Source organism: Calypte anna, chromosome 4B, assembly GCF_003957555.1.
Source record: "Calypte anna isolate BGI_N300 chromosome 4B, bCalAnn1_v1.p, whole genome shotgun sequence".
Classification (NCBI taxonomy): Eukaryota; Metazoa; Chordata; class Aves; order Apodiformes; family Trochilidae; genus Calypte; species Calypte anna.
Genome location: NC_044249.1, coordinates 5,467,134 through 5,487,907, shown reverse-complemented (window position 1 = coordinate 5,487,907; position 20,774 = coordinate 5,467,134). Strand labels below are relative to the sequence as shown.

Sequence of the window (20,774 nt, the reverse complement as noted above, 5' to 3'; positions counted from 1 at the left end):
GTGGGAAGGCTTCTGGGTTTTTTGTTTCTCTTTTGAGGGTTTTTTTTAAACTTAATGCAAGTTTCCTCCTCTTTATTTAGGGTCTGCATTGAAAAGGTAAGAAGTGAAGACTCCTGCCTGTGACATTTCAGCAGTAGGTAGAAGCTGTTACCTGCTAGTAACAGCATTTCAGCTGTTACATTCCTTTTGAAGGAATATTATCTGAGCCTTGTAAAAGTCCTTAGGGATTGTTACATCATTAGGGTGTTGTTTGGGGTGGTTTTAAAATTCATTTTGGGGTTTTCAGTTGCCATTTTTTGTTTGATGTGATATATTTAGTCCAGGGATTGGTCACACCACAGTGGATGCTCATCTTCCCTTAAGGTTTATAAATTAAAAGGCTTTAGAAAACACTGGGGTTTTTTTTAAACTTTAAGTTTTATAAACATGTTTCCCATAAAGTCTTGATTAATGTCCCCTCTACATATTTGCTTGTACTTCAGTAAATAAGCCAGGTATTACTGGTAAAAAGGTCTTGTGAGGTCAGGACTCAAGGGTGCTGTTTGCAGTCCCACTGACTCTGTAAGGCCTTTCATAGTGACTTAATGACTCAGATAACCTGGAAACAAAAGACATTTTTCTGCCTGTCAGCTTACTTGATCTAATGGTATGCAAGTCATTCTGGGGGGGAAAATACCAAAGCTTTGGGGATTTGAGGCTTTGGATCTCCTTAGCACTTTTTCACCTTTTGACTCCAGGTAGGTAGGAGAAGTTTTTAAGATTTACAAATGTTAAACCAAACATTGAGACGAAAGGTTTTATTTAGTGTAAAGTCAGAAATACAACATCTTTAAAATGCTCATAAGTTAAATGAAGGCCACAGTAGTAGGATGTAAAATGGTAGATAGGTGAGATGACTACTATATACACAGCAGTGGAGAAAATATCACTGTCCAATCTTACAATACAAAACCATTATTTTAAGCTTGATCCTGGGGAAACTGCTGAAGTCCTAACAAGCACATGCTCTGTTACTGCAGTGTGGATGCAGATGTGCTGGGATGTGACCTTAAAGTCAGGATGGCTGTAGTGCAATCCTTACAAGTCAAGTGCTTGGTGAGATGGTCAAGTTTTAATGCTCAAACCTTGAACTAACCATGTGAGTTACTCTACCTGCTAGCAATTCCTGGATGAATTTAGTTACAGTAGGTAGTAAAGTGAGAGAGTAATCCTTAGAAGATTAAAAATAATTCTGAATATTTACAGAACCCCATGACACAAACAGTTTTATCCATTTGTGCCTTGGTAGGTAGAACTACTTTTATTGTCAGTATTCTTGACTCAGACTTGTAAAAAAAACCTCAAGACTGAACTATTTATGTTTTGTTTGCAGTCATTTGACACTCAAGTGAGTGCTGTGCAGTCCTCTTCAATGTGGGGAAATGGGAGCCCTCTCGTTTGGGATGGGGAAACACAGACTTGGGACACTGCTGTTCTTAGCTGCCAGGCAACATGGGGTTTGAGAGGGATTTAATCTATGACATCCACTCAGTTCCACAGCTTTATTTTCTAGAATACATCCCAAGACTGAAAGAGCACTGTGACCTAGTAGTTTCCTTTTGTTCAAAAGAAAAGTACAATGGCTTCATTATTGAAGACACAGACTTCCATAAATAAGTCTGTAATGCTGCTGTTTGGCAAGATGAAACAGATGTAACTGATTACTGCTAAAACAGCATTTCAGCTTCTGCTCTCCACTAATACTGATCATGCTGGACATGCTGCCTTTAAGTGCTCAGATCCCTAACCTGGACTGAGCTCCTTTACAAAACCTGCTAACAAACATCCAAGCCAGTAAAAAACCAGGCACCTGGATACTAAACATTGCTCAGAGCAGCACATGTTTGAGAGGCAAAAGCCAGCTTTGTTCCACTGCAGTCTCCTGCCATAGGTGCTTTTGTGAAGTGCCCCAAGGGACACTCAAGCTCAGGTTTGGGAGCAAGAAAACAGTTGCTCTAAGGCCTGAAGCAGAGACAAGTTTGGCACTTCAGGAGGAAAGTAAAAAGGTGGCAAAAAAAGTCTTGTTTTAATTCCCCACTGCAGATTGTTCACAATGAGCATGAGTAACATTGCTGACCTGTTTCTGTAAAGATAATTACTCAGCTCTTCACTGTCCAACTAAAAAACTTCAGGAAGAATGTACATCGTGGTGCTGTGCCTGATGATTCTTTGAGGAAACAGGAAAGTGAAAATGGTTTGAAGTGCACATCTTACAAACACTCTGATACTGCCTCAGTTTTGTATTTCCCTGATGCAAGTTGTTTATCCTTGCTCCTCTTCCCTTGCTCCCCCCTTTGCAAAAAAAATCTTTGTTTTTCTGTATACGAGCCTGTAAGTCATGTTATACTTTTACTTATACTATACTTATACTTTTACCAAGTTTTTTATCCTTGCTCCTCTTCCCTTGCTCTCCCCTTTGCAAAAAAAATCTTTGTTTTTCTGTATGCAAGCCTGTAAGTAATGTTACACTTTTACTACTTCATAGAAATCCTTAACTGGGTTTATAAGTTTTTGTTTCAAGGTGCTTTGCAGAGCTCTGGACAATACTATACAGTAATCTACAGATATCTGAGGTGAAAAAGGTGATGCAGTTAAGACTTGGAATATTTTTATCAAATAAGGTTTCCATGCAATATTGTGACTATTATTTTGCTAGTCAAGAGCACTACCCTAAGGCCTCAGAGAGCCAACAGACTTTTGCTTAACCTGACAAATGGAATAAATTTTTTACCAAGATACGCTCATTTTTAAAACAATTATGAAAGTTCAGTAAGTCTCTACACTACATTTACACATTGCTTAATCGTAACAACACACAAAATTATGTCTCCTGGTCATTATAATGTTCTTAATTCTGCTTGTCACCCAAAATTTATCATCTCCAGGTATCTAGTAAAGCCACAAACTAAGTTATTTTTGCTCATGTAGCCTATGCCAATTAAAACAAAAACAGAGAGCAGCAATACAGTGACATCACCTGTGAGTCAGCCCTTACTTCCTTTTGCTTTTTGTGTCAGTTGTTTGGAAAACACTAGATGCTGACATCAGATTTTCTATATACTGTCCAAGAACTTGATTTTCTGATTTCAGTTTCAAGTTTTCTTCCTTAACAGCATCTACTCGTGCTGAGAGATCTGCGAAGGTGATATTATAAGAAAAATATTATAAGAAAAATATTAGGCACTGTTGCATACAATGATGAGTATGTTCTATGTGTCTACAAACTACTCACACTTTTAATGTGGGAAACAGTGTATTGTAAAACACTGCTCTACTCAAGTTTTACCTAATGCAATCTTTGCCTGTATTATTTTGTAGTACAATATTTTGACAAACTTACTGATAGTCTGTATCTTTATTTTTCAATGTTTGAGTTAAGCTATAGCAAACTAAACTGCCTGGAAACAGAAGTTCAGTGATGAGCAGACTCAAAGATGACAGCAACTGAGTCATGGAAAGGTAATAATGTCACCTCTTCTGCTTGGTGTGTATTAGGGGGTTGAACAAATACTGAGTTGCTTAAAGAGGGGAAAAAAAAAAAAGAAAAAGGTAGATCTGAGACTTTGCTTATGTCCCTTCAACTACGTAAGTGACATGGTTCCTAGCCCCAGCCTAAGGTAGGGCAGAACATTAAGGCTCTCTTCTTTTGCTTGTAAAAATCTGATGTGTCAAACTGCTAACCTTCCAGTGTGTGCTGCAGTTCCAGAACTTGATTAATAAGCCGAGTTTTCTCTTCTAATTCCACCCGATTCTCAGCCTCAACAGCTGCAACAAATCATAGGAGCTTTAATGCAACCTCTGTAATAGTTGGGAGTTATATAAAATATAAAAAGCAACAACGAGAAACAAGAACATGAAGAACCTATACCATCCATGTCGGCATTCATCATTGTAGAATGGGCTCTTTCTGCTCTTGACGAGAGTATTCCTGAGGGATGCTCTGCTGGAAGAAAACAAAACAAAAACCCACTGAGGCAACTGTTTGATGGAGCTGCCTTTGTATCTGGGGGGCAGATGGACTTTGCTAATCGGTGTTGAAAAGGCAGCACCTGAGGCAGAACATTTTTCCCCATTCCTTACCTAGAGCCTTAGGGGGCCGGTAGATAGGGTTCTGGGGGTAACTACGATTTAGTTTGCAAAACCAACTGATCCAGCTGCCTCTCTGCTGCGTTTCAGTGATGGATCGGCCGCCTCCTCGGCACCGATTTTTCTGGAACGGGCACCTACAGAACCACAGCAACCGCGGGGCCCCTCCATGGCCCACCCCTCTTCGTCCTTATCGCGGGCAGCCCCGTCTCGGACATCAGGCCTGCAGAGGGGTGCGGGACTTTTGCGGGTCTCTCCCAGCGCATCCTGCCCACCCCATCCCCGCATCCCTGCCCTTCACTCCAACAACGGGTCAGGACAGCGCCCGAGAGCCCGACCCGCGGCCGAGCCGAACCCGCAGTACCCACCGGCAGCTCCGCGGCGCCACCCCCAACCTTACCCCACATCCACCTTCGAACATCATCCTCCCTACAGCCGGCCCGGTCCGGTCTGGTCCCAACGCCTCACCTGCAGCTGCCGCTGCCTCCCTGCGGGCAGCGCCCCGCGCCCCGGAGACCCCGCAGATCCGCGGCCCCCCCGCGACCCTCCGCGCATGCGCTGCCAAACGGCCTGCGCGCGCACCCAGAGGCGGGGCCGCGGACAATGAGGGACGGGAGGGAGGGAGGGGCCTGGAGTGGAGGTCACAGCTCTGCAGGGACACACCTCTGATGGGGACACACCTCTGATGGGGACACACCTCTGCCAGGGTCACACCTCTGCCGGGGTCACACCTCTGCCAGGGTCACATCTCCTCTGCCAGGGTCACACCTCCTCTGCCAGGGTTACACCACTTCTGCTGGCACTCACACACACAGACACACACACACACTGACACTCACAGACACAGTCACAGACACACACACACACATACACATACCCTGCTCCACTCACACCCGTGGGGGCAATCCCCTCTCTCCTCTCTCTGCACCCACTCTGACAGATTCCCCCCTCACCTCTCTGCCCTCCTCACGGGTGTTTCAATCGCTCGCAGCGCTTCCCCGTTCAGTCCCACGGAATTGCAGGTAAAACAATGGAAGTGATTACTAAGCACACCATTAAAAACCCCGGCGTGGTTCTGATGAGCGTGTTTCTAGGGCACATGCTGAGCAGCAGTTCAGAACCACTTTCCTCAGCCGGGGCCCAATCGCTCTGTGCTCTTCAGAAGCAGCTCAGAAAATGTGGGATTTGTCCGGCCTGTAACCCCCTCAGGTTTAGGAATTTTGACAAAGCCTGAGCAACATCAGCCAGAGCCGAGAACTCTGTGGTTGTGTCTCACCCTCAGGTGCTCCTCTGTGTAGCTCTGGGGGCGAGGAGCTTCCCTGCCAGCTCTGGTTCAGCACCGTGTAAACCTGGCCCAGCTATTTCTATTCTGGGAGACAGGTGTGCCTCCTGTACAGCAGTGTCCAGATCAAGAATCCTGGGATTTAGTGCTCCTGGATCTTGCAGCACTCAGCATCTCCTCACACGGAAACCCAGGTAACTCCTCAGAGTTGGTCTCATCTCAGCAGCTTCATAGAATCATAGAATTGGCTGGGTTGGAAGGGACCTCAGAGATCACCAAGTCCAACCCTTGATCCACTCCCGCTGCAGTTCCCAGCCCATGGCACTCAGTGCCACATCCAGTCTCTTTTGAAATATCTCCAGACACGGAGAATCCACTACTTCCCTGGGCAGCCCATTCCAATGCCTGATCACCCTCTCCAGAAAGAAATTCTTTCTAATCTCCAACCTAAACCTCCCCTGGCACAACTTGAGACCCTTTGTGCCCTCTTGTCTTGCTGAGAGTTGCCTGGGAAAAGAGCCCAACCCCCCCCTGGCTCCAACCTCCTTTCAGGGAGTTGGAGAGAGTGATGAGGTCTCCCCTGAGCCTCCTCTTCTCCAGCCTCAACACCCCCAGCTCCCTCAGCCCTTCCTCACACGACTTGTGCTCGAGTCCTTTCACCAGCCTTGTTGCTCTTCTCTGGACCTGCTCCAGCACCTCAATCTCCTTCCTGAGCTGAGGGGCCCAGAACTGGACACAGGACTCAAGCTGTGGCCTCCCCAGGGCTGAGCACAGGGGCAGAATCCCTTCCTTGGACCTGCTGGCCACGCTGTTCCATTGGCCATTGGCCTTCTTGGCTTCAAACTTTCAAACCATTCCCTGATTATTCCCAGTGGGAAATACTCTGGCACAGGGTCCTCACTTTGGACCTCACAGGGTAGTCCATGTAAAGGCATTAATCAGGACTTGAGGTAATTTTAGAAGCTTCCCTCAAGTGGCTGCACTGCATACCCTGTAGTGTCTTTACAGGCACTGTGTAGCTTGAACCATACATTGCAGTGAAATATATCCATATCCTAGCTGTATAGTGCAGGAATATAGCCAGTTATAAATAATTAGTTTGGTGCTGTGTAGATACTCGGGAAGATAAAGGGAATGCTTGGGAAATGTGCCCTCTGCTGTAATTTTTAATGCACTTCAGAAAGCATGTCTTTCTTGTGTCTTACATCTTGTGTGTGCCTCCACAATACTATTAACACTGTGTTAATTAAAAGCTTTTTTAAACCTCATGATCAGATAAATTCAGATTGAACTGAATGTTGTTCGTTATGAAAAACATTTTTAGCCCTGTAGTCAGTTGTGTTTTTTCCCCTTAAAAGTTTACTTAAAAGTACAAACCTTCTCTACAAAAGGCATTTTTAACACAGTAATCCTCCTTAACCCCTCCCAGCACTCCTCTCAGGTGGTGGCTGGGCTTTAGCAGCTTTTTAGGAACTCTGATTGCTGTTTTATTTAAATCCCAGGTGTTTCTCACCCTGATGATCTTGTTTGCTGCACTGGTGCTGTGGCAAGCCTGGCAATTAAGAGGCTCTGCTAATTTTCTCCAGCACTTTGACTTCCAGGGCAGAATCTGCAGATGGATACAGATGGGTGCAGAGCTTGCTTACCTGGTGAGTAACTTGCTGTGCTTTATACTATGAAAGAGGAAAAAAAAAACCAAACCACTGCAGTCTAATCTTGGGGAAATGCTCCTGTCTGCTGCAGAAATCCCACTTTGCTTGCTGCAGGATAGTTGCAGTTTATGGTCTTGACTGTCCTTAAATTAGCAAAGTGGGAAAACCTTTGGCATTACATTATGGGACAGGATTGAAACAACTGGCTACTATGCTTTTGTAGCCAAAACAGAGTTGTAATTCCTAAAGTTTCTGGGTTACCTCCTGTTTCCTTTTGGACTGTTGTGGGTCCTACTTTCGCAACATTGTTTCTGACTGTAGCATTTTCTCTTGAGTCTTAATTCTGATGTTTGAGCTTGAGCACCAGGCTGAGACTCCCCGTTTGGAAGTTAACCCGTTGTGAGAGGGGTTTGGGTTTTCCTTTAGAGAAAATTGCCTTCATCTGAGCCTCCACTGTTAGCATTGCAGAGGAGGGAACAGATGGTTCCTTCAGGCAGTGCCTCAGTGTTATTAGGTTAGTGCTAAACAGTTGTGCAGATGCTTCCTTAGGTTTGCTCATGGTGTACTCATGGATTTCACACAATGCCTCTTCCTATTGTAAGGGTTTAAGATTAATCCCTTTATCCCAATATCTGGGACTGTGCAGCTGGCCCATGCTCCTGGGCCACAATGTGTGTGGCCTATGTCCCACCTCCTTATCACAGCAACATCCATGAATGTTACTTTTTTTCCTTGCCCTGTCCTTCATCCTGTGGTTTCCAAGAAGAATATTCCTAAGTGCTGAGCAACCCTGCACAGGGCCCAAGAGTGTTGGGTTGATGCTGCTGGGTGGAAATTCCATGGGGAGAATGCCTGGCTCATCTTGCTTTCCCTTAAAAAGATTCACCTTCTTAGCCTGGCCTCTATTTTCCAGCACAAAGAAGTCATCCCCAAGATTCTAAATAGTTGATATATTATCAGATTTAAAAAGCCAAAGGAAAACCCAGCACAGAAAAACACCCTCAGCCCTGAGTATTTTCTATGAGAAATCAATCAAAAAACCAGAGGCTTAGTGTATCACACACCTATAAGGAATTTCCCAAATTTCATATTTTTCCATATTCCTTATCTTGCTCTAAGTAATATAACTAATTCTTTATGTACTTTAAATTTGAAGCTGTGGGGACTTATACCATAACCAGTGGATATATATATATATTTTTTATAATGCAAAATGTGTCCCAGGGAAGGTGCACCTATGCATGTATGGAGAGGAACCAAACTTTTAGGAGTCTGCTTGGTGTTCCTTTTGTCTGGAAATGGCCCATTTGAGCCCCTGTGTAACAAGTCCTGCTTTTAACAACTTGTAGTATTTTATATTTTTCTTGTATTTTCCATTGTTAGCAGGACAAGTCTTGTCTGGAGGCTGTTCTTAGGAGAACCTGAAACAATCCATCTAAGGCTGGTTTCTCTTTGACAGGGATCTGGCATGGTTTGCTCCTCTGTGGTTTCCCTAGGAGGGGCAAAATGACTGGGGTAAATACTAATTACATGTAACTGAGTAAATCAGCTTAGCTATGAGGCTCTACACTCTGAATCTCTGGAATATGCAGTGCAAGGCTGAGAAACAGGGCACAACATCTGTTTACAGAGGTGTGTTTTTTTTTTTTCACTTTTGTTACAAACTTATTGCTCTCTACTTTAGAGAAAATACCTTATAAAGAAAATTAAATAATATTCACAAAAGCTGGGAACTGCTGTCTCCTGTAGAGCAGCATAGCAGCATACTAATAGCCACTCTGCAGTTTAAAATAAGAAATAAGAGGGTTTTCTTTATTACTGGAAATACCTTAGCACTGCCCTAAGTAATGTCCCACTGTTTATTGGGCTGTTTTTTACACTAGACATTAGATCACTCACTACAAGTAAATGGATTTTCTGTCTGAAGAATTGTAGTTTTTAGCAATGTGTCAGAGCTCTTGAAGTCAAAACTGACTTGGATGTAAGCAGGAGGAACTGGTGCTAATCCCTTTTGTTCCTAGTAATTAATTTAATATTTTCTAAGACCTTTGGTTAAAGGAGAGGAGGCATTCATAATATTGTAATCTAAATTCAGTTTATAGGAATAAAAAAGTTCATGTTGCAAATGCAATTATCTGCACTTACTTGTATGTTAAGTTCCAATTAAGCTTTCCTGAAACTAGCTGACATTGCTGGCTAAAAGAATTAATTTATTCAGTTTCACTGAAAGTGCATTTTTTGCTTAAAATAGCAGCTATCTCCCTAGGCTATAAAGCATCATTAACAGTTAACCTGAATGCATTTATGAGTGCAGTTACAAAACTACAGGAGAGAATTTTACTGCTCTGGACTCAGATTCTCAGCCATTCCTGCTAATGACAAACATATTCAGATGTTTTATTCCTAATACTGTGGTGTACATCCTGCTTTTTCCAGGGTACACAGTGCAAACCAACAAGCCTTTCACTTCCTTCTTGGCAACATTACAGGCTGTAGAAATGCCTGCATAAGCTGGCTGATGACAGAGGCTTCACTGTTCCCCCACTAGAATAGAAATGTATTCTCCTTTTCATTAACAGAAGAAAGTATTGTGGATGTTTGAGATGAGCTTGCTCTCTGAACTGTACTGATTTCTCCTGTAACCAATTGTCACAAAGAAAATTAGGAAAAGGAATAAAAAAGGCGTAGTCCTTTTTTTCTTGCAACAGTAACTCACAAGACCCTTTACATCAATACTTCTTCTTTTAGTTTCTTAGTGGAAATCACAGACAGACTTTGAGAAGTTTTTTGGTGTTTTTTCCCTGACTAATACTGCTTTACACCAGAATTCTTTGCTAATTTTGTTCCTCTTTCTGACCAACCTCAAAAGGCTTCTGGAGCCTTATCCATATCCTTCTGCAAATTTACAATTACAGACTTCTGCCAGATTTGGGTAGTTCTGAGTGTGCACTTTTCCTAACCAAATCAAATTACACAAAATGAGCAGCTGTTTTGGCCTACATTGATCTAATTATTTTCCAGGTCTTTACTTCTTGTGCTTGTTTTGGAAGTGCTGTATGTCAAAAATGAGAATGTCACCTCACCACATGATGTGACCTGTTAGCAGGCAGTTGAGGAAAAAAAATCCCATCTCTTATAAAATCTACAAAGAGAAAGCCTTAGAAAATAATTTTTTCTCTTTAACCCTGAAGAGTCCTTCCTTCTACCATAGCTGCACCTTATCTTTTGCAGGATTGAGCATAACAAAACTCTGACTCTACAAAAACATGTTTCCAAACAGACTGAGCAAGTCAACTTTCTAGGTTCTTCTCAGTGAAGAAAGAAGCCCTTGATATACTTGGACAGCCTGAATTTGAAGAACAAAAAGGGAATATTTACAGCTGTTGGGCATCATTTTACTGCTTTGTGTAATTTTTTGTTTTAATTTCCTCTGTGCTTTTGTTTGCTTAGGTCAGCTCTTGAGGGAACTGTATTCAGTGCTCCAAGTTCTTAAATGAAAAGGTATTTATTTCATTAAAGGTGGAAATATTTTCACAAATGCTGTTCATGAATGCTTTCCTTCATTTCATGGGCTTTTGAAACTGCTATTAAAATACTTATCAAGGAGTTTCTATCTTGCTGCTATATTGTCTTCATCTTGATTTACATGGAAGTGATTTATTTTTAATACCTGTGTACTTAACACATGGAGAAAAGCTGCAGTTCTTAAAGGGCAATAGCTATTAAATATTCATGTACTGCATACAGTTAATCAGGCTCAGTAACACCCCTGTTGCTTTGCCACAATGACTTTTCCCTGTATAAAATGAACTTTGATATGGAGACTGTACCCTGATAATGCTTCAGATTGTGCATCCATGGCACATTGATCTACTTTCTGTTTAGTATGTTTTCCAGTACACTTTAAGAAATTAAGGGAAAATCTTATGCAATTACAAGTGTTCTGGAGTTCATTAAAAGCAGTGAATCTTTGTGATGCTACTGAAAATTCAATTATGGAACACTTGCTTCTAAAACTTTAGGTCATCCTCAGGCAAAGTCCTCTTATGATCTACAGTCTAGTTTACTTATTCTTTGCTTGAGCTTGCTGTTGTCCATCCTAGGGAATCTTTTTGTCTTTCACTGTGTAAAGCTTTTCTTTTATTTTTTTTGCTTTCCTGGAATTGATGTTGTTCTCCAGTCCTTACAGCTGTAAGACCCATTCTGTTTGTCAGCTTCTGTGCTGCAGTTACTGTAATCAGGCTTAACTTCAAGGGAGAGAAGTAAAGGAAGAATTTCTTATAATATATATGATAGTCTCTTCCCATTTCAAGTCAGGAATACCGTATATACCTTTCTCTCTAGCCTTCAGTTGTTGTCCTCTGGCAGAAGAAATGGAGCAGGGTTATCATGTTCACTATGTATCTTCACTGTGTTTTTCCTCTATACCTTCAAGCTTGACTGAAAAGGTCACTGATTTTCAGTTACTCTGAATTTCTCTCTAATTTTGGGAAGATGTCTCCACCTCTTGTCCACTAGGGGAAAGCTCTGACATTGGTAGCAGATCTTAGAATCATTGAATTGGCTGGATTGGAAGGGACCTCAGAGATCATCAAGTCCAACCCTTGATCCACTCCCACTGCAGTTCCCAGCCCATGGCACTCAGTGCCACATCCAGTCTCTTTTGAAATATCTCCAGACACGGAGAATCCACTACTTCCCTGGGCAGCCCATTCCAAGGTCTGATCACCCTCTCCAGAAAGAAATTCTTTCTAATCTCCAACCTAAACCTCCCCCGGCACAACTTGAGACCCTGCCCTCTTGTCTTGCTGAGAGTTGCCTGGGAAAAGAGCCCAACCCCCCCCGGCTCCAACCTCCTTTCAGGGAGTTGTAGAGAGTGATGAGGTCTCCCCTGAGTCTCCTCTTCTCCAGCCTCAACACCCGCAGCTCCCTCAGCCCTTCCTCACAGCACTTGTGCTGGATCCCTTCACAGCCTCCTTGCTCTTCTCTGGACCTGCTCCAGCACCTCAATCTCCTTCCTGAGGGGCTGAGGGGCCCAGAACTGGACACAGGACTCAAGCTGTGGCCTCCCCAGGGCTGAGCACAGGGGCAGAATCCCTTCCCTGGACCTGCTGGCCACGCTGCTCCTGATCCAGGCCAGCATAAAGAAGCCCTGTTTGTGGTAATTTCTCTGTTGTGAACATGAGCTTTCTCTGACTTTGAGTGTGTTACTGCAGTCAAGATTCCAGTAAATTCAATGTGCTCAGTTTCAGAGGCCCTGTAGAATCTTCTTTGTTGCTGAGCAGCTACTTCTCTATCAGTGCCATCTGTCAGGGCTTGGCATTACTGAGTATACTTTGGTATCTGGTGTCACTTGGTGCTTGTATGAGAGTTAATACCTTTGTGCCTGTTTTCTTACCTGTATTAACATTTCCCTAGCTGATGCTGGAGTACTACAGGAGACAGTGGGTGTTTGCCTTCTAAAGAACCTGACATCTTCCCAAGGGCTAAGCAGCAACATTCCAAAACCACCCATCCAGTATTGTGGATCATCCCTAACTCAGCTCCTGCCTAACAAAGACCAGGAAATCTTGCCACTGTCTTCTGCCCCTCATCTGTTCTCACCATGTGCAGCAAGTTATGAAGCAGAGTCATAGGATAACTTTTCCAGACTGTTCCAGACCATGCTGCAGGGAAAAGGTGAGATTCCCTGTCAGGGCAATCCTCCATCACATCCAGGCAAAACCTGGACCACGGTTTGCCAGTTTATCTTACAGGGAATAGTTTGGGTCAGCCACATCTTGGTAGGATTTTAAGCTGTATGCTGTGTAAATGAAGTTCATTCAAACATCTGGTTCAACACCCTCACACTAATATGAAATTGCTAGAAAGTTGTATTTATATAGGAGATATATAAAGATAGCATATACAGTAGCATCCTTTAAGCTAAATAACAAAACACCAACACTGAAAACCAACCAATAAGTGGAAAAACAAAAACAAAACCAAAACACACACACACAAAAAATCCAACAAAGGAAATAGGACATATTCATTAAATTCATTAGCAAGCAATACAGATTCCTACTAGATACTGTAAATCAAGCACAGGTCTGCAGCAGCCATTCTGAAGTGATCAAGTTGATAACTCTGGCCACACCTTTTAAAAAAAATTTAGTGTCAATTCATGTTAACTAACTTCATTTTTCCAGAGTGTAAAGCAATCCTACTTCCTATTCCGAATAATTTTTATTCTGTAAGAGAAAAAGGTGGGAAGTGAGAGTAGGGGAAAGGAAGGGGAAGGCAATCTTTAGCTTTGTAGTTTCTGTTAAAATAATTAAATACTTAATAGTGGAGATTTACATGGATCAGCTTATTTCTACTACCAATTTGCATCACTTCTTGTGAGCTTTCACTAGATTATGTCAAAGAGATTATTTTTCCATCCTCAAGAGGAAAGGGAAGCATTATCTGTATTTTTGTTGATAGAACCTATTGAGTTAACCTTTCTGTAACTTTTTCTAGCTAAATAGCAAAAAACTGGATATGCTCAGATGACAAATGCAGTTGTGTATCCCCAAAACCTCAGTCTGTAACTAATCAGAGGGTTTGTTCAACTACACAACTAGAGACGTTTACTCGAGAGCATTTCCTAAAAATATGTTGTTCCTGGTAACGAGGATCCACAAATTTATTCAGCCTATGGAATTTGTGTTGAATGAGTAGATTATTGTAGATTTCTCACCTGAATCATCTGCCAAAGGAATGCTGGTGAAAGTGCCATCCTCCTCATCCAAAGGTAACTCCATTTTGCTTCCTTTTTTTCAAAGTATCTGGGAGGTGCATGTGGAATGGCTGTTGTCAGCCCTTTCTCAGTCTGCACGTGACTTTCCTGGTTAAATCTTTAATGAGTCCAGCACACAGGTGTTATCAGATACTGCTGGCACACCTCTTACTTACTCCGTGTTCTCTGTCTGAACCTTGAGCTCTTTACTGAAACTTGTTAGGCAAGAAGGTTTCAGAGTTCCAAGTGCTTTGTCAGATACGTGCTGAGCAAACACTCCTTCTGTGAAAGATCTGTGTGTTCACCCTAGCTCATTCTTTGTTGCTGATTTTTTTTCAGGGCTGTGTATGGTTTTTTGTTGGAGTTTTTTGATAGAGGAAAGAAGGAAAGTAACTGAAATTGTTCTAAAAAAATGTTACTTACAGTCCCAGCAATTGCAGTGGGCAGATTCGGGAGCAGCAAATTTAAAATGTGATTTTCAAATCCTTAGGAATATAATTTGACTTAGATGAACAGTTGCATCAAAAGCAATCAGGTAATGTGAACAAAGTTATGAGTGGGTGTGTGGTGCTCTGTGATGGGAGACAGGAGGATGGAAGAGAAATCAAGTTCAAAGAAAACCTCCCTGTAGTCTTCTTGTGCTTCTTAAAGGAAATTTTACATAGTTTGAACATATGAACTATAAATAAACTATAAATTAAGCTCAAAATAAATCAGCCTCTTTGTCCTGGCTAATTGCGGGGGTGGCTTGGACTTGATGACCTTCAGGGTCCCTTCCAGTGCAAACCATTCTATGATTCCATGAAATTGCTTTCCTTGAGACTCCTGGAGTAGAGATGGCTGCAATCAATGTAAAAGTATAAATGGTCCTGGTCTTGATTAAAGACAGTGCAGTGAATAGGGGAAGTGCTTCATTTTTAGGGGGGTGCATCTTCAGAATCTACAAGTCTTTTAACTTATACATCTGTTTTCAGACAAAGGCTGGAAATTTAGGGTGTTGAAAGATTATTTTTTCTTAGTTGTATTTAGGAAGCACTCTGAAGTCTCACTAAACATCTTGGGTTTGTGAAGCACTGACCAGCTATAGAATGAGATGCTTCTCAGAATTTACAGTTTGCCTTTCATATTTTGAAACAAAATCTTGATTTGGACTCCTGAGACAGCTTTTGTATACAAAAATAAATGCACGTCATTCTGCAGGACAAAGGATTTAAGATGAGACATCAGAATTGGTGCAGCTTGCAGAGCTGAGACATGTAATGCTGCTCTTCAGCTTTTTTCTTCTGATCCTCTACCAGCTCAGGGTTTTTAAGCTTTTCTGTTGGTGTCAGTGAGGTTACTGACAGCTGCCTTCAGAGATTACTGAAAACCAACCACATCTTACATTTTCAGAATTTTGTTGAGAGTTACTGGGTTTTGTCTTTTCCCATGGATCAGAATCAGTACAGCATGCTGCAGAGGTGATGCTAGCAAACTTAGAAGAAAACTGTTGATCTTGTCTTTATTCTGTCTCTTATCATTCTCAGGCAAGTTATGTAGAAGCATTTCAACAACTCGTTTTGAAAGGGCTGATCCTAAACCAAGGTGCAATTATATAATCTGTTACATCTGAATTCTGTGAATTTTGTACACCTGGGAAACTATGGGTTGTATTTTGTCTGAACTATGCAGCCCTCATCTAAAAGGTTTAATTAACTTTTCTTTCCTCTGTCAATATTGTTCTATTATATTGGCCATATGGGCTCCCACTCATAGATACAATTTCCATGTAAATTATTAGCTAGTTTTAGGCAGACTTCCCTGGTAGCCTGGTGAATATGGATGTTGTGTTGTTGTTATTCTTGTCTAGATGAAAGCCATTAGCAAAAGTGATGGAGCTTAAAGGCTGTATTTTATTAACAGCCTGTTAAGTCTGTCTTAGACTCCCCTGGGTGAAGGAGAGGATGATTCCAAGAGGTGATTCCAAGAGGACTTTGGCTGCTTCGTGCAAGGTGAGAGAGCAAAAAGTATGGATGAAGCATTCATGTTTATAAAAAGGGAACCACAGTGGGACTCTGGAGCTGCACTGGAGGTCTTTACTCTTCATGAGGAGCTAGGAACCAGTTAGGTTTGTAGGAGACCTACACAGCTTGCTCGTGGAAATGGGGACTCGTGTACTAGCAAGGAGAGGGATGGAGTTTTGTGAAGAGAACTCTATGGACATGATCTTGTTTCTTTCTTGGCCCAAAGATTCTTCATAATTAAACATACATCTGTGTTCTGTCATTTTAAAGGCAGTGTAGAATTATACCTGTAGCTTGCCTGTATTTGAGTCCTGTGGTGAGAAACATGTTATTTGGTGATGGCCTGATATTCCATTAGTGAAATTAGGCCTTTGGATAAGAGATGCCATGTAAATATACTGATTTCTTGCTGTCATCATGGTTGCTTCTTAAGGAAGAGCAGAACGGAGCAGCAGCAGGCAGAGGAACTCTGGCCAGCTTAAAAGAAAGCTGTGTAATGGAATTAACTGTCAGAGCACAGTGAGTTTAGCTGTTCCCTCTTGTGAATTATTTTCACCGGGGTGAAGGACATTAATGTAAAAGTTAATTTGGTCATAAAATATCAGTTCATCTTTCTGAAGGTTTCATTACTCTGTTGAGCAGAGGTTGAGCAGTACCTATCAGCTTCTGGCTGCCTTTTAAAAGAGGTGGCAAAAACTGTCAGAGGGGGTTGAGGGCTGGGGATGTGTGGGGACAGCATCTCCTCCCACCACTCCCCTGAGCCTTTTGTTTGACTTCGTAGCCACAGCATCACTTGAGGTAGCCACTTGGTAGCCCAGTTTTGATGAATATTGATAAGAAGCAGATGAGCAGACTGCTGTCTGCAGAGGATTGTCATGAAAGCAGTAGATAAACACTCAGGAATGTCTTCAGGTTTGGTACTGAAATGATTCTTCAAGGTCAGGGTTTTGTAGTGCATCAGGTAATATCATGTCAAGGACACAATTACAGGAGGATTTGGTCTGTAGATTGAAAACACTGTGGCTAAACCTGCCTGGTAGTTGGTTCACATTTTTCTTAATATAAGTACTATATAACTATTTCCTAATTAGAATTATTTAATAGTGACCTGAGAAGGAATTTGGCTCAAAGTTGAGTGGGGATGTACAGGATGCTTTAGCTAAACCCCAGCATGTGCTGCAGCTCCTGTTTTACCTATCAGCCTCAACCCAGTTGAGGCAGACCTCAATCCCACTCATTTTCTGTAGGGCTCAGTCTTGCGTGTATGAATTGAGGTACAACACCAAAATACTCAACAGCCCTCTTCACCTGCTTCTTTAGTTTCCTTTTCCAGTGCTCATTTATCATCTCTGGGAGTCCACAGCTCCATTGCCTTTTAGTAAACACATCTCAGAGGCTCTATTTTAAATATTTTTCTGACTTAGAAAGTCAAGACAGAACAGTGGGGATGGGGACAGGAGGTTAGGGCTGGGGAGGTTCATTCAGCTGAGAGTAATTTTTGCTGTCTGTACCACTCAGCAAAGCCTCACAGACTTCTTGTTCCAAAGGTGTAATTGTACAGGGATGCCTGGTGTTGCTCTGACACTTTCTGAGTATCAATAATAGAAAAGATATTTATTTTTAAGTCAGAAAACCATTCAAGTAAAAGAGGGTATGTGTGGATTTCAGAGAATTTCTCCAGCTCTGGACCAGAGTCATTTTATTCTGGGTAGGTTACATCCTTGGTGCCACAGGGGTGTAAAATCTGATCCTTCATCAGGTTGCACTTCACAGATTTCATGCCTTTATCTGCTCTTATTACACAGGGTATTTGAAGACCAGTTTTGCAAACAGGGATGTATACAATGTAAACAGTGCAGGGTATCAAATCAGCCACTAAAGAATTCTGAAATAGGAAACTGTGCTTTGCATTCTTGGGAGGTGTTGTATCCTTCTGCTTTTAGTCAGCACACTTACAAATCAAAAGGAATATTTTTGTTTGGTTTTTTTTTTCAAGGCAATAAGCTCTTGGTAAAGAGTAGAATCCAACTCTGGCTATACAATTGGCCAATATAAATTTGTATAAATTTGCTAGTACTTTATTTAGAATCATAGAATTGGCTGGGTGGGAAGGGACCTCAGAGATCAAGTCCAACCCTTGAACCACCGTTGCGGTTGCTAGACCATGGCACTGAGTGCCACATCCAGTCTCTTTTTAAATAGCTCCAGGGACGGGGAATCCACTACTTCCCTGGGCAGCCCATTCCAATGCCGGATCACTCTTTCTGTAAATAAATTCTTTCTAATATCTATGTGTTTGTTTCACACAACAAAGTGTTGGAAATGATTTTTTTCTTACACAAAATCCTATAAAAATGCATCCAATGTACCAGTTTCTCACTTTCAGTGAAACACAGCATTTTAAAAAGATGTCTCTTGTTAGGAAATGACAGCTGCCAGTGCATTTCTGTTTTAATGAACTTTGACAGCAAGGAACAGTGCTGCGTGTTTAGTGCATGCTAATAAAGCAGTAATCATAGCAGTAAATTCACAGGGTGTTCAAAGTTGGTCTGACTGACACTGGATGACAGGAACCTACTTGCAGAACAGCAGTTTACTAAGGTGGTGACAGAAGTGTATTGACTGTGTCATTTGCAGCTTTAACCTGTAAACTGAGGTATATTTATATTTGTTGGTAAGTCACCCACCTGTGTATTATTCCCCCCAGTTCCTCTATAACCACATACCAGTTTAAGGCACTTACAAGCTATGCTGTGGCTGAGATGGTTTTGCAGATTCTGAGAAACACTGCAAGGCCATGTAATCCAATTAATTTATTATTATTATTATTATTATTATTATTATGGCAAATGCTGTTTCTGAGGCTGCATCCAGAACCAGTCACTTGATACCCATCCCCAGCTGCCTACTTGCATTCATGTCCAGTCACTTATTGCATTTAATTTGGATAAATTCATACATGTTCTTCTCTACATAAGGAACTTTTTAAAAAATTTGATCTGCTCACTGAAAATGAGTGACTTGCTTGTAACATCTGGTGTGCATGTCTTAAAATAGAGCCACTTTCCTTCACTTGTGTCCATCCTACTCTCAGATTTCCTGTCATGTGCCTGTCTAGACTTGGAGAACATTTGCCCACTAAATTAAAGAAAAAAAGCCCTGCTGCTAAAGACTGCTTCAAATACTCCTTAAAGTTTAATTCTCTAATGATTGCTGTAAAAGCAGGCAGTGAGTGAGCCCACCTGTATTTTCCTGCTGTGTCCTCTTCCATTTCCCTCTCTCTTCCAGCTGACATCTTCTCATCATTCTTAACCTTGGCATGAGCAGCAGAACAGGGCTCTTCACTGAGCTTTGGAATCATCAGTCTGCTTTTCCCTCTTATCCCAAGCCCATTCTGCTTCACTCCATTGATCTATAACTCCAGAGATGGCAGTAATTCAGGAACAGCATTGACTCAAGTCATTTCTGCATCTCTAAATTTTTGGTGGTGTTCATTAACTATACCAGGGATTTATTGGTTAGGTCACTGGAGAGTGCCAGGGTAGAAGCAGCTGCCAAGATACCATTTTTTGTTTTATCACTCTGTAGTCATACTAAATATTTCCTCCACCTTTTTGTAATAGATGCAGAGTTCAGCAGTGCACACCCTGTCCCACACTATGTGCTCCTTGTGCTTTTGATGGTGTCCCCTAATGAATCTGACCACCAGCATCCTTGTGAAGTGAGTGTCACCTGTCAGAAAATTGGGACTTTTCCAAGAGCTCCCTAGGTCTGGAACCAGCTTACCTGTGTGTCTCTTCTCTTCCACAGAGAATTTAAATGGAAAATACTCCAGATTTTAAATTTTAAATTTCAATTTACATTGTCAAACGGATGGGGCAGATATAATCCCATAAAAGTTTGATTACCCAACAATTTAACTCATACTATACAAATAGACCCCAAAAAATGGGTGGGTGCAGCCACAGAAACTTCCTGCTCAGCAGTTCAGGTGCTGAGGTACAGCTAGTTGGAGCCCTCCAGCTTTCTAGCTCTAGCAACAGAGATTTTGGTGTTACTAATTCTTCAGAATTATTACCAGCTTCAGGAGCAGAGTAATTTGGCTTTCCTGATCCCTGTGCAGCAGCAGCATGGCTGGTACCCAGCCCATGGGCTCTCCCTTATCTTCTCTGTGAATGGTAACACTTTACAGGGAAAATTAAAGAATCTTACCATTTCAAACCTTTCTGAAAAATCAAATGTGATCTCTTTGTGGCCTGGATTCTGCCTTGCTCGGCGTTATTGCAAATTCTGGGATGCCTGGTGGTGCTGCAGGCTTTGAGGGAGGTTCATGCACAGGTCTTGCACACTTCTTGCACCAAGGGAGTTTTTCTTTCACAGGCTTATTCATAGCTCTGTGATGTGCAAGAGCTGAAGAGGACTGTATAGAAACAGAGAATTGGCTGGGTTGGAAGGGACCTCAGAGATCATCAAGTCCAACCCTTGATCCACTCCCGCTGCAGTTCCCAGCCCATGGCACTCAGTGCCACATCCAGTCTCTTTTGAAATATCTCCAGACACGGAGAATCCACTACTTCCCTGGGCAGCCCATTCCAATGCCTGATCACCCTCTCCAGAAAGAAATTCTTTCTAATCTCCAACCTAAACCTCCCCTGGCACAACTTGAGACCCTGCCCTCTTGTCTTGCTGAGAGTTGCCTGGGAAAAGAGCCCAACCCCCCCTGGCTCCAACCTCCTTTCAGGGAGTTGTAGAGAGTGATGAGGTCTCCCCTGAGCCTCCTCTTCTCCAGCCTCAACACCCCCAGCTCCCTCAGCCCTTCCTCACAGGACTTGTGCTGGATCCCTTCACAGCCTCCTTGCTCTTCTCTGGACCTGCTCCAGCACCTCAATCTCCTTCCTGAGCTGAGGGGCCCAGAACTGGACACAGGACTCAAGCTGTGGCCTCACCAG

At 42.3% G+C, this 20,774-nt stretch overlaps 1 protein-coding gene across 5 annotated transcripts; it reads right to left on the bottom strand.

The window, feature by feature from the left end:
* Nucleotides 1-51: 51 nt before the first annotated feature.
* On the bottom strand, nt 52-13,872 carry SCOC (short coiled-coil protein). 5 transcript variants are annotated; one of them, XM_030450460.1, is made up of 4 exons: nt 4,594-4,695; nt 3,908-3,982; nt 3,721-3,804; nt 52-3,173 (listed from the first exon to the last, which is right to left on the bottom strand). In XM_030450460.1, the coding sequence occupies exons 2-4, from the start codon at nt 3,927-3,929 to the stop codon at nt 3,031-3,033; spliced, it is 249 nt and encodes an 82-aa protein (XP_030306320.1). In that variant the 5' UTR covers nt 3,930-3,982; nt 4,594-4,695; the 3' UTR covers nt 52-3,030. The 5 variants fall into 5 exon arrangements, with proteins under 5 accessions (XP_030306320.1, XP_030306321.1, XP_030306322.1 ...); XM_030450461.1 differs by having other exon boundaries at nt 3,908-3,979; nt 4,594-4,685; XM_030450462.1 differs by lacking the exon at nt 4,594-4,695 and adding an exon at nt 4,120-4,141.
* Between the last annotated feature and the right edge of the window lie 6,902 nt (nt 13,873-20,774).

Coding starts and splice junctions, on each gene's coding strand:
- SCOC (XM_008490293.2), bottom strand. CDS start 13,847: ATGGAGTTACCTTTGGATGAGGAGGATGGCACTTTCACCAGCATTCCT. Junction 3,980..13,783: donor TCCTTTGGCAGATGATTCAG/GTGAGAAATCTA, acceptor TTCTTCCAGCAG/AGCATCCCTCAGGAATACTC. Junction 3,805..3,907: donor GATGAATGCCGACATGGATG/GTATAGGTTCTT, acceptor GATTTGTTGCAG/CTGTTGAGGCTGAGAATCGG.